The sequence below is a fragment of the Lethenteron reissneri genome, chromosome 61, assembly GCF_015708825.2.
Source record: "Lethenteron reissneri isolate LAM-NWPU_2019-01 chromosome 61, ASM1570882v1, whole genome shotgun sequence".
NCBI classification, from domain to species: Eukaryota; Metazoa; Chordata; class Hyperoartia; order Petromyzontiformes; family Petromyzontidae; genus Lethenteron; species Lethenteron reissneri.
The window spans coordinates 8,209,652-8,222,068 of NC_083839.1; the positions used below are offsets into that span (position 1 = coordinate 8,209,652).

Here is a 12,417-nt window from a genome sequence, read left to right on the forward strand (position 1 = left end):
GTCACCACGCCGCATGCCCCCCCCCCCGTCAACGTTCATCGCCGCCGCACGTGACCAACCAACTCGGCGCGATGACGTCATGACGCCGTTTTACGTCAACGTTTTCCTTGCGAGTGACGTCACAGCCGAAGCGGTGACGTCACCGCGTCGAGACTTCCCCCCCAACGGACTCGGACCCAGGCCGTAGTGGAGATGGCGGTGTCGCTGGGACAGCTGCCGCTGCAGCAGCTGGAGGCGCTGAGGACGCAGCTGGAGCAGGTAGCGGGCCGCTTTCGGTGGCTGGGGCGGCAACGAGGGACCCCCCCCCCACAGACGGGGGTGGTGGCGGGCGGGGGGGTAACCGCGCCGCGGGGTGGCTGGGGGTGATGGCCGTGAGTGAACCTGTCATGGCGGCGGTTTCTTAGGGTTCACTCTGGAGGGCTGCAGTGCGAAATGCGGGGCTGGAGGCGAATGGAAGGCTCGCTCGGCTCGCTCGTCTCGCCCCGCGGTTGTTCTCGGGGCCCGGGGCTCTCGTTCCAGCGGCGCTTTGATTGGCAAGGGGCCTGCACCGCGTGGGAGCGAAGCACGCCCTCCGATGATTGCGTGTTGTCTTGCTGCTGCTGCTGTGGATGTCTACACGTGACGGGAGACGCTTTGTAGAGCGGCGATCATTTGGTCGCCAGGTGGCTTCTGAAAAGACGACGTTGATACACCTCGGGGTGGGCTTCGCCTGGCAGCACGGCGGCGGCGGTGACTTCGTGCTGTTTGTTTGTGTGACTTGTTTAGCTTGTGCCCGGCACTGTATCGTGTTCTTGTATTGTTGTTGTTGTAACGTCTCCGCTATATATAAGCAGGAAGAGAGGACGCTGACACTCGCGTAAATTGTATACCCAGAATGGGTAACACAATTTAATACAATTACTTAATTGTAACAATATGTAACATTAACGCGTTGGCTTTCGCGAACAATATCCATAAGAGGTTTTTTTGGGGTTAGATTGCGTAAATATATAAATGTGCCGCTAAAACCCGCCACCACCCAAATCTGGCTGTAGCCTGATGAAGCTGGTTGTAATTACTGGCGAAACGTCGTACACTCAGATTCTAAATGTTGTGGCTTGGCTCTCCAACACACAACCGGTGTGCTGTACTAGTATACTACACTATACACTACACTACATTATACACTACACTATACACTAGTACTGTAATAGTATACTACACTATACACTACACAATACACTACACACTACACACTAGTGCTGTACTAGTATACCACACTACACACTAGTGCTGTACTAGTATACTACACTGTACACTACACTATACACTACACTACACACTAGTGCTGTACTAGTGACGAATTGGCCACGTTGTTTACGTGACAACCCTTACTAGTTGGCTGTGTCGGGTGGTGGCGGGTTTAACGACACATTTATTTACATGATCTAACAACAACAAAACTCTTATGAATAGGTAACTTGTTGATTACACTCACTCATTTATCCTGTAACTTTCTATGGAGCTCTCACAACCCAACCACTCCCTTTCCCCTCCAGGCTGAACCGCCTTGCAGCTGCTACTTCACCCCTTTGTATGGCGACCCTCCCACTCCCTCCATTGCCCCAACTCACAGCCCCGTGGCTGCCCGCCCGAGTCAGGAGTCCCATCGCCCCCCACAGCTCCCTGCCGTGTTGCCACGCTCCCCCGTCATGTAGCCCCTCGACTTCTTTATACACAACGATCGTGCTTCAACGACACTGTTGTAACGTTCTTAGCCCGTGCCCCTACTGGACATGTGTGGAAAAGAGCTTTATAGCTCATCGGATTCCTACGGTGTAAATACATATTGTGATTTTGAGTTGGTGGTGGCGAGCGGTGGTCGCGTAGCCGTTAGCGCGTTGCGTTGCTACGATCTCGAAGACCCGAGTTCGAGTCCCGCTCACGGCCACCGACTCCAGTGACGATTATCCAAACCGGTCCTGGGCCTTCCCTAGGTCAATTCAACCTCAAATGAGTACCTGGTACGGTGTGTAAGCATCGTCACTAGGGGAGACAAAGGCGGCCGGGCGTGGTGCTGGCCAGCCAACCCCCTCGTGTGCCGTGCCGGCCCTTAATAGGAGGTCGCTAACAGCACTTACGGGGATCTTTGTCGGAAGATTCGACTCTATTCTTGCTTAGGATGGCAGAAATGCGATTCAGGAGCTAAATACTCATGTCGAGGTCTGGTAGCCACGGCTTCGGTAGAGAGAGAGTTCGTGTAGGTTTGCTTCAGTAGAGAGAGAGTTCGTGTAGGTTTGCTTCAGTAGAGAGAGAGTTCGTGTAGGTTTGCTTCAGTAGAGAGAGAGTTCGTGTAGGTTTGCTATTCCTCCGTTGAAGGCGTGTGTGGGTGATCGAGTCTGTAAGAGTAAATATACAGGCAGTCCCCGGGTTACGGAAGGGTTACAGTTCCTGAGAACGATCCCTAACCCGAATTTTCCGTATGTCGGAAACTGAACAATTTCCCCCTAAAATCAATTTTCCCCCAAAATCAACGATAGAATCCCATAGCCCAGGGGTCGGCAACCAAAATAACAAGAAGAGCCATTTCTTTCCAATTCGGTACAAAATTCAGTATTTCAAGAGCCGCAGTGCATTTGAGTACATACTGTACATACGTACATATCGTCAAGAAGCAGCCCGTAAAGAGCCGCATGCGGCTCCGGAGCCGTAGGTTGCCGACCCCTGCCATAGCCGTAAATAGTTGTGCCTCCCCTACCGTCTTCTCTCTACCGCATCGCGTTTTGTATTGCTGCCTGTATCGTGTCACTGTACATACGCTCGGCACTTTGATTCTTTAATTTAATGGAATATCGACACTGACACTACCCATAATTGGAATAATGGAGTATGTACTGTATCCAAACAGGTTCTTTCAAGTTGTTCGACCTCCGAATTTTATTCGATGTCCGGGGCAAAAATTTGTCGAAAATTTTGTTCGATCACCAAATTGTTCGAGTTCTGGGGCGTTCGATCTCCGAGGTTCTACTGTACTTCCGAATGTTCGTTACCGTGCATTAGGCTAGGCCTAGACTTCACATACTCACACACATACACACAGATAACAACAACAACAACCGCCATTCGCCACTAAGTGGCGGTGAGGTCCCCACAGCGCTTGTGCCAGGCTATGTGCACGTTGAGGCCAAATGAAGTGTCGAACGCCGGCTGGCAGGAGATCACGGGGCAGACCCAGGTGCCACGGGTCGACTGACTGAGATGACTGGTCGATGCACCACCTGTGCCCCCTACTGTGCCAACTTGCAGTGCTTTAGCCACCCGGCGCTCCGCTCGTTGTTGAGCGTCGCTCCTCCGCCCTCCGTTGTTGCTGGAGGGTGACTGCCTCCAACTGCCCAGTAGCGTCCTTCACGAGCCTCCTCCACAGAGGCCGATCTTGACACCGCTGGTACCAGTCTATGGCAAGTCCATTTAGCTCCACGTCCTCCTGTACCACATCACTCCATCTCTTCTCTAGCCCGTGCCCACACCTGTTCAGCCCCCTCCATCCGGCTGAACAAAAGCTGTTTAGGCATTCGGTGGCTGGGCATGCGGGCTACATGACCCAGCCAACACAGCCTTGCCTGCTGGAGGAGATCATCGATGGGACTTTGTCCAGATCTTTCAAGGATGTGTAAGCTCCTCGCACAATCCAGCCTGGTTAAACCAAGGATGGATCGTAGGCAGGCCATCCTAAATGTTTCTAACCGGCGAAGATGTTCCATTAGGGGGGTCCACGTTTTGCAAGCGTAAAGAAGGGAGGGCATGACTGTGGCCGAGAAGACCTGAAGCTTCGTGTGGAGTGACAGACCAGGTAGCTTCCACACAGCGTTACGCAACCGATGGAAAGATAATGCTGCTCGACTGATTTGGAGTGAGACCGCTGCTGTCAAATCGGAGCCGCTCATGAGCACACTGCCCAGGTATGGGAAGCTCTCCACTCTCTCCACAACTGCCCCATCGCCAATTAGGAGTTGTGGGGGTGGAGTGTCCGATGGTACAAAATACCCAGGCAGGTGCTTCGTTTTGGTAGGGCTGATAGTAAGGCCCCACCTCTTAGTAGCACGCTCCAGGTTCAACAGCAGCGCCTCCAACTCCTCCTCTGAGTGAGCAGCAATTAGCAGATCATCAGCATACATAACATGGTTGACCAATAGAGAGTCATCCCTTGACTGCACCCGGACATCGATCAGCCTCCCATTGTATCTGTACCAGATTGAAATTCCTCCGGTACAGCAATTGAAGGATTATCGAACTACGTGGTCGAAATATATGTTAAATAATGTGGGAGCCAGGGGACATCCCTGTCGCGCACCTCAAGGTGAACAGGGAATGGCTCCGACTCCTGGTCATGTAGTTTTACCCGGGCCCGCTCACCATCATGAAGGTCCTTAATGATCGTGAGCAGAGAGTCAGGGACTCCGAAAGCACAAAGAACAACCCAGAGCCCAGGCCTACTGATGGTATCATAGGCCTTGACCAGGTCAATAAAGCCATATATACACATACACACACGCACGCAGATACACACATATAAACATAGTACATACAGTAAATAACTCATGAAATAAACTTAAAATGAAGAAAACATGGGAATAAAATAAAGTTCTAAGCATAGAAAACAAACAATTACGTAATGCTACAAAAGGAAAAGAATTACATAACACTACAGAAAACCTATTTAACTTAATCCTCGTAAAGCTCGGGCTCGGTGGAGGTGGCAGTTTAGCGAGTACGCCTCACTCCGCGGTATTCATCCGCAACCTCACCACGCTGCACTATTTGTGCTTGCGTAATGAATGCAAACATTAACACATATTTTAATTTGTTTTAACATGATTTATGGGGTCTTCAGTAACCCGGGGACTGCCCGTATTGGCGAGTATGTGTGTGTGTCCTCGCGAGTTTGTGCAAGTGAGTGTGTGTGTGTGTCCACACGTGTGTGTCCACGCAAGTGTGCGTGTATCCACGCGAGTGTGTGTCCGTCCACGCGAGAGTGTGTGTGTGTGTCTATCCACACGAGTGGAAGCCCTCGGCCAGCGGTATGGATCGGTTGTCGCATGGCGCCCTGACACGCGCCCCTTTCTCTCTCCGTCACTCGCGGCGCAGGAGTTGGATTTCCTCTCCACGTCGGTGCAGCAGCTGAAGGTGGCTCAGACCAAGTTCGTGGAGTCCAAGGAATGCCTCAGCAAGCTCAATAAAGACAATGCAGGTGCGTGTCAAGGTCACACGGTTTACACTCCAACAATAAACAACACGCTGCCCGCCTTGGCACGTCGTGAGGGATGGGAGAATCGGGATCCTTATTTAGACTGGAGGAGGAATCCGATGAGCTATGAAGCTCTTTCGTCACTGATGTCCAGTAGGGACGGGTCAGCAAAGTTACAACGATGGGGGTGGGGGGGGGGAGTGGCTAATATATGGGAGGCCATGGAGCTGCGCGTGTTGGCTGGTGGGGGGCCGGCGGTGGGCGGGGGGGGTCACTAAATCGTTGAAAGACTCTCCGCCTGTGAGATGGCGCTTCTTCTGCCAAACGAACGGCCGGCGTGCGGTTTCTCTCCGGCGTCCACTTCGGCGCCTGCGTCAGGAGCGTCGTCAGAAGTCGACTCGTCCTTCCCGTGCCGCCGTGTCCGTACGCGTGCATGTGTTTATGTTGAACTTTCTTTCGCACCCGGCCGTGCTAATCTGACTACTTCCCATGCTGCATGACCGCTCACCCATTGGTTTATTTTTTTTTGCAGGAAAAGAATTGCTGGTGCCGCTCACAAGCTCCGTATCCTTGGCCTCGACATCTCCCCTGCACCCTGGTTCGTGGTGGTGGTGGTCATCTGGCGGCGGCGGTGGTTACGTTTTGTTGACGTGGTTACGTTTTGTTGGCGGTGGTTTTGATGGTATTGTGTAGTGGTGGTGGTGGTGTCCAGCGGTGGCAGTCGTCTGGTGGGTGTGTTTTGTTGCCGCTGGTGGTTGCGTCATGTTGTTTGTTTGGTGTGGTTATCTGGTTGTGTTTTGTTGCTGGTGGTGGTTGTTGTGCCTGGTGTTGGTTTTGTGTGGTTCTGTCTGGTTGTGGTGGTGGCTGAGTTTTTGTTTCCGGTGGTGGTTGTGTCTGGCAGTGATGGTATTGTGTTGTGGTCTCTGGCAGTGGTTGTGTTGCTACTGCTGGTTGTTGCTGTCTGGTGGTGGTGGTGGTTATGGTGGTGGTGTGATGGCGTTTTGTTGTTGCTGGTGATGGGTGGTGGTGGTTGTGTTGCGTCTTTTTGGTTTGGCTGCGCACCGTGACCCTTAACCGCACAGCAGATGTACGTGCCGGGGCATCTGAACGATGTGGAGCACGTGATGGTGGACATCGGCACGGGCTACTACGTGGAGAAGGTGGGTCTCCGTTGCCTCTTGTCCATCACCGTCTTATCCCAAAGTGTCGTCCAGCCCGCTGGGCTTTAGTGCTCGGCAACTCGACGGGACGTTTAACGCCTTGGCACAGTACGTGGAGAGTTTGATCATGCGGCACGCGGAGAATGTTAATGTGGGATGGGGTAATCAACTTCGAGGTTGGGAATAGTACGTGCTAGTATGGTAGTATGCTAGTATGCTAGTATGGTAGTAAGGCGTTGTGCATGTAATTGGAAAGAGGAGGAGGAGGTTACTAATAGGGGTTTTCCACTTTTTTCTGGCAACAAAACTGACACCTTTTGCAAGGAATCATGTTAACATTAACCACAATACTTGCAGTCAAATGCAAAAAAAACAATACTCTGATAATTTATACATTGTCCTTGAAACTGATTAGTCGACACCAGAGACAGCTTTTCTTAGAGCCTAGTCTCATATGGTGTTCGACCAGATGACGCCAAAAGGCGTCCGTATGAGACTGCAAGTATTGTGACTGCAAGTATTGTGTTTAATGTTAACATGATTCCTTGCAAAAGGTGTCAGTTTTGTTGCCAGAAAAAAGGGGAAACCCCCTATTAGTATATCTTGGTACTGGCAAAGGAGGCCTCATGATGATGAGGAGGAGGTTGTGATGGGTGGGACACGTGTGCAGGGGTGGTCACGATAAAACTCGAGAGCAAATTCTGGAGAGTCGGGTGAGCACTAGAGGATTAGGCAGGAGGAAGGAAGCAATGGTGGTGTTCATCTTCTTGGTTCTTTCGGTAAAGTCACGTAGAAGGGAAGTAATAAAATAATAAAAATAAAATCTCACGACGTTTCGGCCACAACGCAAGCAGCCGTCCTCAGGTGAAGAATGAAACACCACCAAGCTTGGAGTGTATATTTAAGCTGAGTTGGAGGGGTGGAAGAAGAGCGCCTTGACAAAATAATTTGCATATCAAGAGGAATTTAGCATATTTATGGGAAATGCGAAATTCAATGGCGGTGTGTCCACGGCATCAAAAAGCGTTTGCCGCGATGGTCTGTTCACCTTGACTGTGTTCTCTTATCCTGTTGTCCGTGAAGGGCTGCAAAGCTTCGCGTGTGTGTGGCCCTATCGGGGATTGTGTCTGCTTGTGTATGTATCAGGGCCTAGTCTCAATCAGTATCAGACCAGAGGACGCCAAAAGGCTGTCTTTGGTGTAGACCAATCAGTTTAAAAAACAATGCATACATTACTAGAGCATGGTTTTTTTGCATGTTCACTACCTGTTTTATTTCCAGAAAGGGTAAAACCTATTCTTATGCTCTGATACTGGCAGGAAAGGTCCCATGTTGTGTGTATATATGTACTGATGTATGTTGAACTTCTTTCGCACCTTACATTGCCAACCGTGCTAAACGAAGGTGTAGGGGGGCAGGACAACACAACTCAACGGGGACATTGTGGAGGGAAACTGGAGTGCCCCAGAGAATACCAGTTGTTGCGTAAGCGGGGGGGGGGGGGGGGATCACACTTGTGTGAATCCACACTCGCATGCTGGTCGAGTGATGCCAGACGCGCCCTCCGACTCTCGCGGTTCTAAAGTGGAGACACGTGTCACTGATGATTCCCAGACCGTGGAGGAGGCCAAGGAGTTCTTCCAGCGGAAGATCGACTTCCTCACCAAGCAGATTGAGAAGATCCAGCCGGTGCTGCAGGAGAAGTTTGCGCTGAAGCAGGGTGAGCGAGCGACCATCGGCACCATCGGCACCAGCACCACCGGCAGCAGCAGCAGCAACAATATCACTATCGCCAACATGAACACCATCATGACGTTCATCACCATCATCCCAATCGTTCACATCAAATACCATCAGCGTCATCGTCGTCATCGCTAGCTCCATCGTTGGCATCAGCACTATCCTCACTGTCGCTCATGTCAACACATCAGCGCCAGCTTCAGCAATGTCATCACTGTCACAACACCATCAGTTACGATCATCGGGAACGTCAATATACCATCATCATCAGCACCATCATCACTGCCGCTAATATCAACGCCATCGGCACCATCATCGTCATCATCACCTTCAGTATTATCATCGCAGCGAATGTGGCGTGTGCATCGGGGGTGTAACGGCGGTGGTGTTGGTGATCTCTGTTCTCCCACAGCTGTGACCGAAACATTCAACGCGCGAGTCCAGCAGCAGCTGCAGGCCATGCAGCAGCAGCAGCCGAGCGCGTCCAAGGCGTGACCCCACCGCGGGCGGCTCACCCATCCCCTCCCCTCCCGGCCTCTCCTCACTCTGAATGACGACCTCTCCCTGACTTCTCCTGACCCGTTCTTGCCCCACCTGATTGTCTCCTGACCTGTCTTGACTTCTTCTGACCCCTCCTGACCCCTCTGCACCCCCCCCCACCCCTGCCACCCCTCTCCGCTCCCCCAATTATTTAATGCTGGCGTGTTCACGCCCCGCTGTGATGACCGCTCGCCGTCTCCCCACGCCGGGCATCGCACGCAAACATTTATCTCTCTCTAGCGCGGGTTTTCATTTCTATTTCACCAACGTTCGTTCCGCCTGCGGCTCAGCCACGGGTTCGGTCCCCGATCAGCGGCGTGCGGCTAGCACCACGCGGCCGACCTCTGACCGTGTCATCCGGTTCGCTTCCCGGTAACGTCGGCGCACATTGCGGGCGGAACCGGGTTTTCCGCGTCGGCTTCCCCGGTCGCTAACCCGCCGCCGAGTGGCGTGGTGACGCGCGGTTAAATAATCGCCGTGGCCTGACGCTGATTGGAGGAAGCCCTTAAAGGCAGTGGAGCCGTTGCGCTGCCGGTGGCGAGATGTTAACCACCTCGTCTGGTATACAGGAGGTCGTGGGTTCGATCCAGACCCTGTCGCCTGCTGCTGTATATTTGGAGTTTGCGTGTTCTCCCCGTGGTCGCCTGGATTTCCCTCCCGGGTCCCCCGGTTTTTCCCCTCCACATTTCGAATGAACATCACGCGTTGGGAGTATTTGGCCGCTATAAATTTCCACACGATGATAAGCCACTTGGTTGAGCTATCATCTGCGGCCAGGTGAATTCTGCAAAAGAGCTGCTTGGCAGCTCAGTGGAGCCTTACCTGCTGAAAAGAACCAGATGGATCGTCTCGTCGGCGTGACGCCGTGCATCCGTGCACGACGCTCGCGGGGGCTCCCGTGCGTTACGAGAGAAGGGGCAACTTCTGGGCGAGCTCTTGTCTCCAGCAGGGGGCGCTGCACGATGCGGCACAGCCACGGACGTCGTCGCGATTGTGGGCACGGCGTCACGTTTCCGTCTCGTCCGTGAGCTCAGAGCTGGCGTTGAACAACTTGTGAAGTTGGTGCCACCTGAGGGTCGGGTCAAATCGAGCGGCTTCAGTTTGTGTGGCCAACAACAGCGGATTATGTCATAGCCGTGTGCGAAACGAGTCCTCGCATACAATGGAACGACCGTTGACCGTATTATGGTGCCGCTAAAAAATTAAAGTTTGTTGCCTGCAAGGTCGCGCGTGTGCTGGTGTTGTTCGTCTGCCTGTGGCGCCGCTGCGAGTTTAGAGACAAACCCCTCGAGGGTTTGCCGGGTGGTCGACGAGAGCCGAACAGCGTTGCGAAGGAATCGTGAGCAGCCTGGAAGTGTGTGAACAGAGTCGATCGAGGTTCTCGGCCGCTGACTTTCACACCGAGAGTCACGCGTCGAGAGGAGGGAGGAAATCCCAGGAAACGGAGGCTTCACTTTTCCGTATCGCACATTGAGTGGCACTCTTACGCCGTACGAGGAACAACATCTCGTCCTGTGCTGAAGTCGTTCTGCCGTGGGCGGTGACGATTTGTGCTCTCGCCCGCGGACTCTTCTCGGGCCTGGAGTTTCACCAAGTAAAGTGACGAATCAAATCTGCTGTGCCGGGTGTTTTTGTTGTCTCTGTGCGGTTCTATTCGGTCGTAGCACACGATGGCAGCGGCAATTCGGTTCAAGAGCCGGAGATGCCAACGTCGAGATGTGCTGGACACGACGAGAGGGCTTCGGCAGAGAGAGAGAGAGGGTTCGTGTCGTTTCGCTGTTATTGTGCGTTGCGTGGTTTTGGATTTCATGGACACAATTGCACGACTGTGGCTTGTCTTGAATGCATCTCTTTGTCTCTGCGTCTCCGGGTCTATATGCATCCAGATGGGTCTGCGTGTCTCTACGAAGTCTCTGTGTGTATGTATCAATATTTATGGATAGATTTATATCTCTGTGGGTCTATATGCATCCAGATGGGTCTGCGTGTCTCTACGAAGTCTCTGTGTGTATGTATCAATATTTATGGATAGATTTATATCTCTGTGGGTCTATATGCATCTCCAGTATAGGGTATATGCATGTATATGGATCGACGTATGTATATGGGTCTCTATCTCCGAAATCTATCTGTGAATCTCTGTCTCAAGTATCTTTGTGGGTCTGTATACATCTTCAGTATATGGGTCTATGCATGTCTATGGGTCTCCGTATCCCTGTGGATCTCTATGTATCTATATGTGTCTCAAGTATCTTCTGTGGGTATCTATGCGTCTGTATTCTCTGTGGGTTTACCGTCGGCTCCACGGCGCGAGCTGCATGGCCACGGCCGCGCTGCTCGTCGTCTTTAGCGCCGTTATTTAATTACAGGGCACGGGCGCGCGGCGCGCATATAAAGTTGTGGCGGGGGAGCGGCGCTCCATTTGAATTCTGTGCTGCCGCTGCTGCGTTAATCTCTTAGGGGGGGGGGAGGGGCGGGGGGAGATGGAGTGGGGGGGGTGGAGCAGGTTCGCGCGCTGCGCTACGAACCCGGCGGCCAGAGTTTGAATCCCGCTCACGGCCAACACCGGAGACGATTATAATTATCTGAACCGGTCCTGGGTATCTTCTAGGTCGCCTCGGCCTCAAATGAGCGCGGTGTGTAAACATCGCCACTAGGGAGACAAAGGCGGCCGGGCGTGGTGTTGGCCACCCGCCACCTCGTGTGCCGTGCCGTCCTTCATAGCTGCTGCTCGCTAACAGCACTTGCCCCTACAGCCTGTTCAAGGCTGTACGGGGGATCTTTGTCTTTGGGCGGAGGTGGTAGGATGCGGTGTTGGAAGGCGAGCCCGGAGAGTGCCGTTGCGAGTTGAACCGTTCCCTGTGATTAGCCCGATGAGACCCCCGTGGGAATTCATTAATCATCGCGCGGGGCCAGGCGATCGATTCCGCGGGGGTGGAGCCGCGTGTGGACGAGCGCCGCTGGGATTATGTTGAGATGGTTTTGGGCTGCTGCTGCTGCTGCTGTAAATTGTCCACACGACGAGGACGAGGATGATGATGAGGATGAGGTACTTCGTTGAGCTCCCACGTGTGATCGCAAGGGCGCTTCTGAAGAAGGTCATCAGCTCAGTGGGCTTTACCTGCTAAGGGGCCGTCCATAAATGACGTCACGCACCTGGGGGGGGGGTCAGACATTTGTAACGAGCGGGGGGAGGTTTGAGAAATGTGACGTCACATAAAAATGCGCAACTTTAAATAAATATAGACAACACGTTCTACTTAATTAAATAGACTTTTTAATAAATGTTTTCTCCCAAAACAGAGTACAGCGCCACATTAAATACGCACTATGATAATAGTTTTAAGTGATTTGAAGCATGTTTTATTTTGGGGGGGGGGGGGGGGGAAGAGCTTTGTGACGTCATATTTGAGGGGGGGGGTCAGACTTTTTGTGACGCCGTGTGACTAGGGGGGAGGGGGTCAAAATCGCGTGACATCATTTATGGACGGCCCCTAAGATAAAATATCTTGGTTGTATATGTATGTCACGTGATTTGCTTAGCGACACTTTGCTCTCCCGTGGTGTTTTGTGCTGCTTGTTGTTGCGACCTTCCCACCCGCCCCGACTGCGGACATCTGCTGTGAAGAGCTTTATAGCTCCTCGGATTCCTCCAGGATAAATAGATATTCTGATTACGATCGGAGCTGTCATGAGTTAAGGATTTGCATTAATTGGGTCCCCAGATACCACCACCCACACACCCCGCCTGAG

General features: G+C 52.6%; 1 protein-coding gene across 1 annotated transcript; it reads left to right on the top strand.

The window, feature by feature from the left end:
* Positions 1 to 124: 124 nt before the first annotated feature.
* On the top strand, positions 125 to 10,276 carry PFDN5 (prefoldin subunit 5). The gene is made up of 6 exons (XM_061576526.1): positions 125 to 258; positions 5,125 to 5,227; positions 5,757 to 5,788; positions 6,310 to 6,384; positions 7,999 to 8,104; positions 8,537 to 10,276. Exons 1-6 carry the CDS (start codon positions 193 to 195, stop codon positions 8,617 to 8,619), a joined length of 465 nt encoding a protein of 154 aa, XP_061432510.1. The 5' UTR covers positions 125 to 192; the 3' UTR covers positions 8,620 to 10,276.
* Positions 10,277 to 12,417: the final 2,141 nt, after the last annotated feature.

Coding starts and splice junctions, on each gene's coding strand:
- PFDN5 (XM_061576526.1), top strand. CDS start 193: ATGGCGGTGTCGCTGGGACAGCTGCCGCTGCAGCAGCTGGAGGCGCTG. Junction 6,385..7,998: donor CGGGCTACTACGTGGAGAAG/GTGGGTCTCCGT, acceptor GATGATTCCCAG/ACCGTGGAGGAGGCCAAGGA. Junction 8,105..8,536: donor GAAGTTTGCGCTGAAGCAGG/GTGAGCGAGCGA, acceptor GTTCTCCCACAG/CTGTGACCGAAACATTCAAC.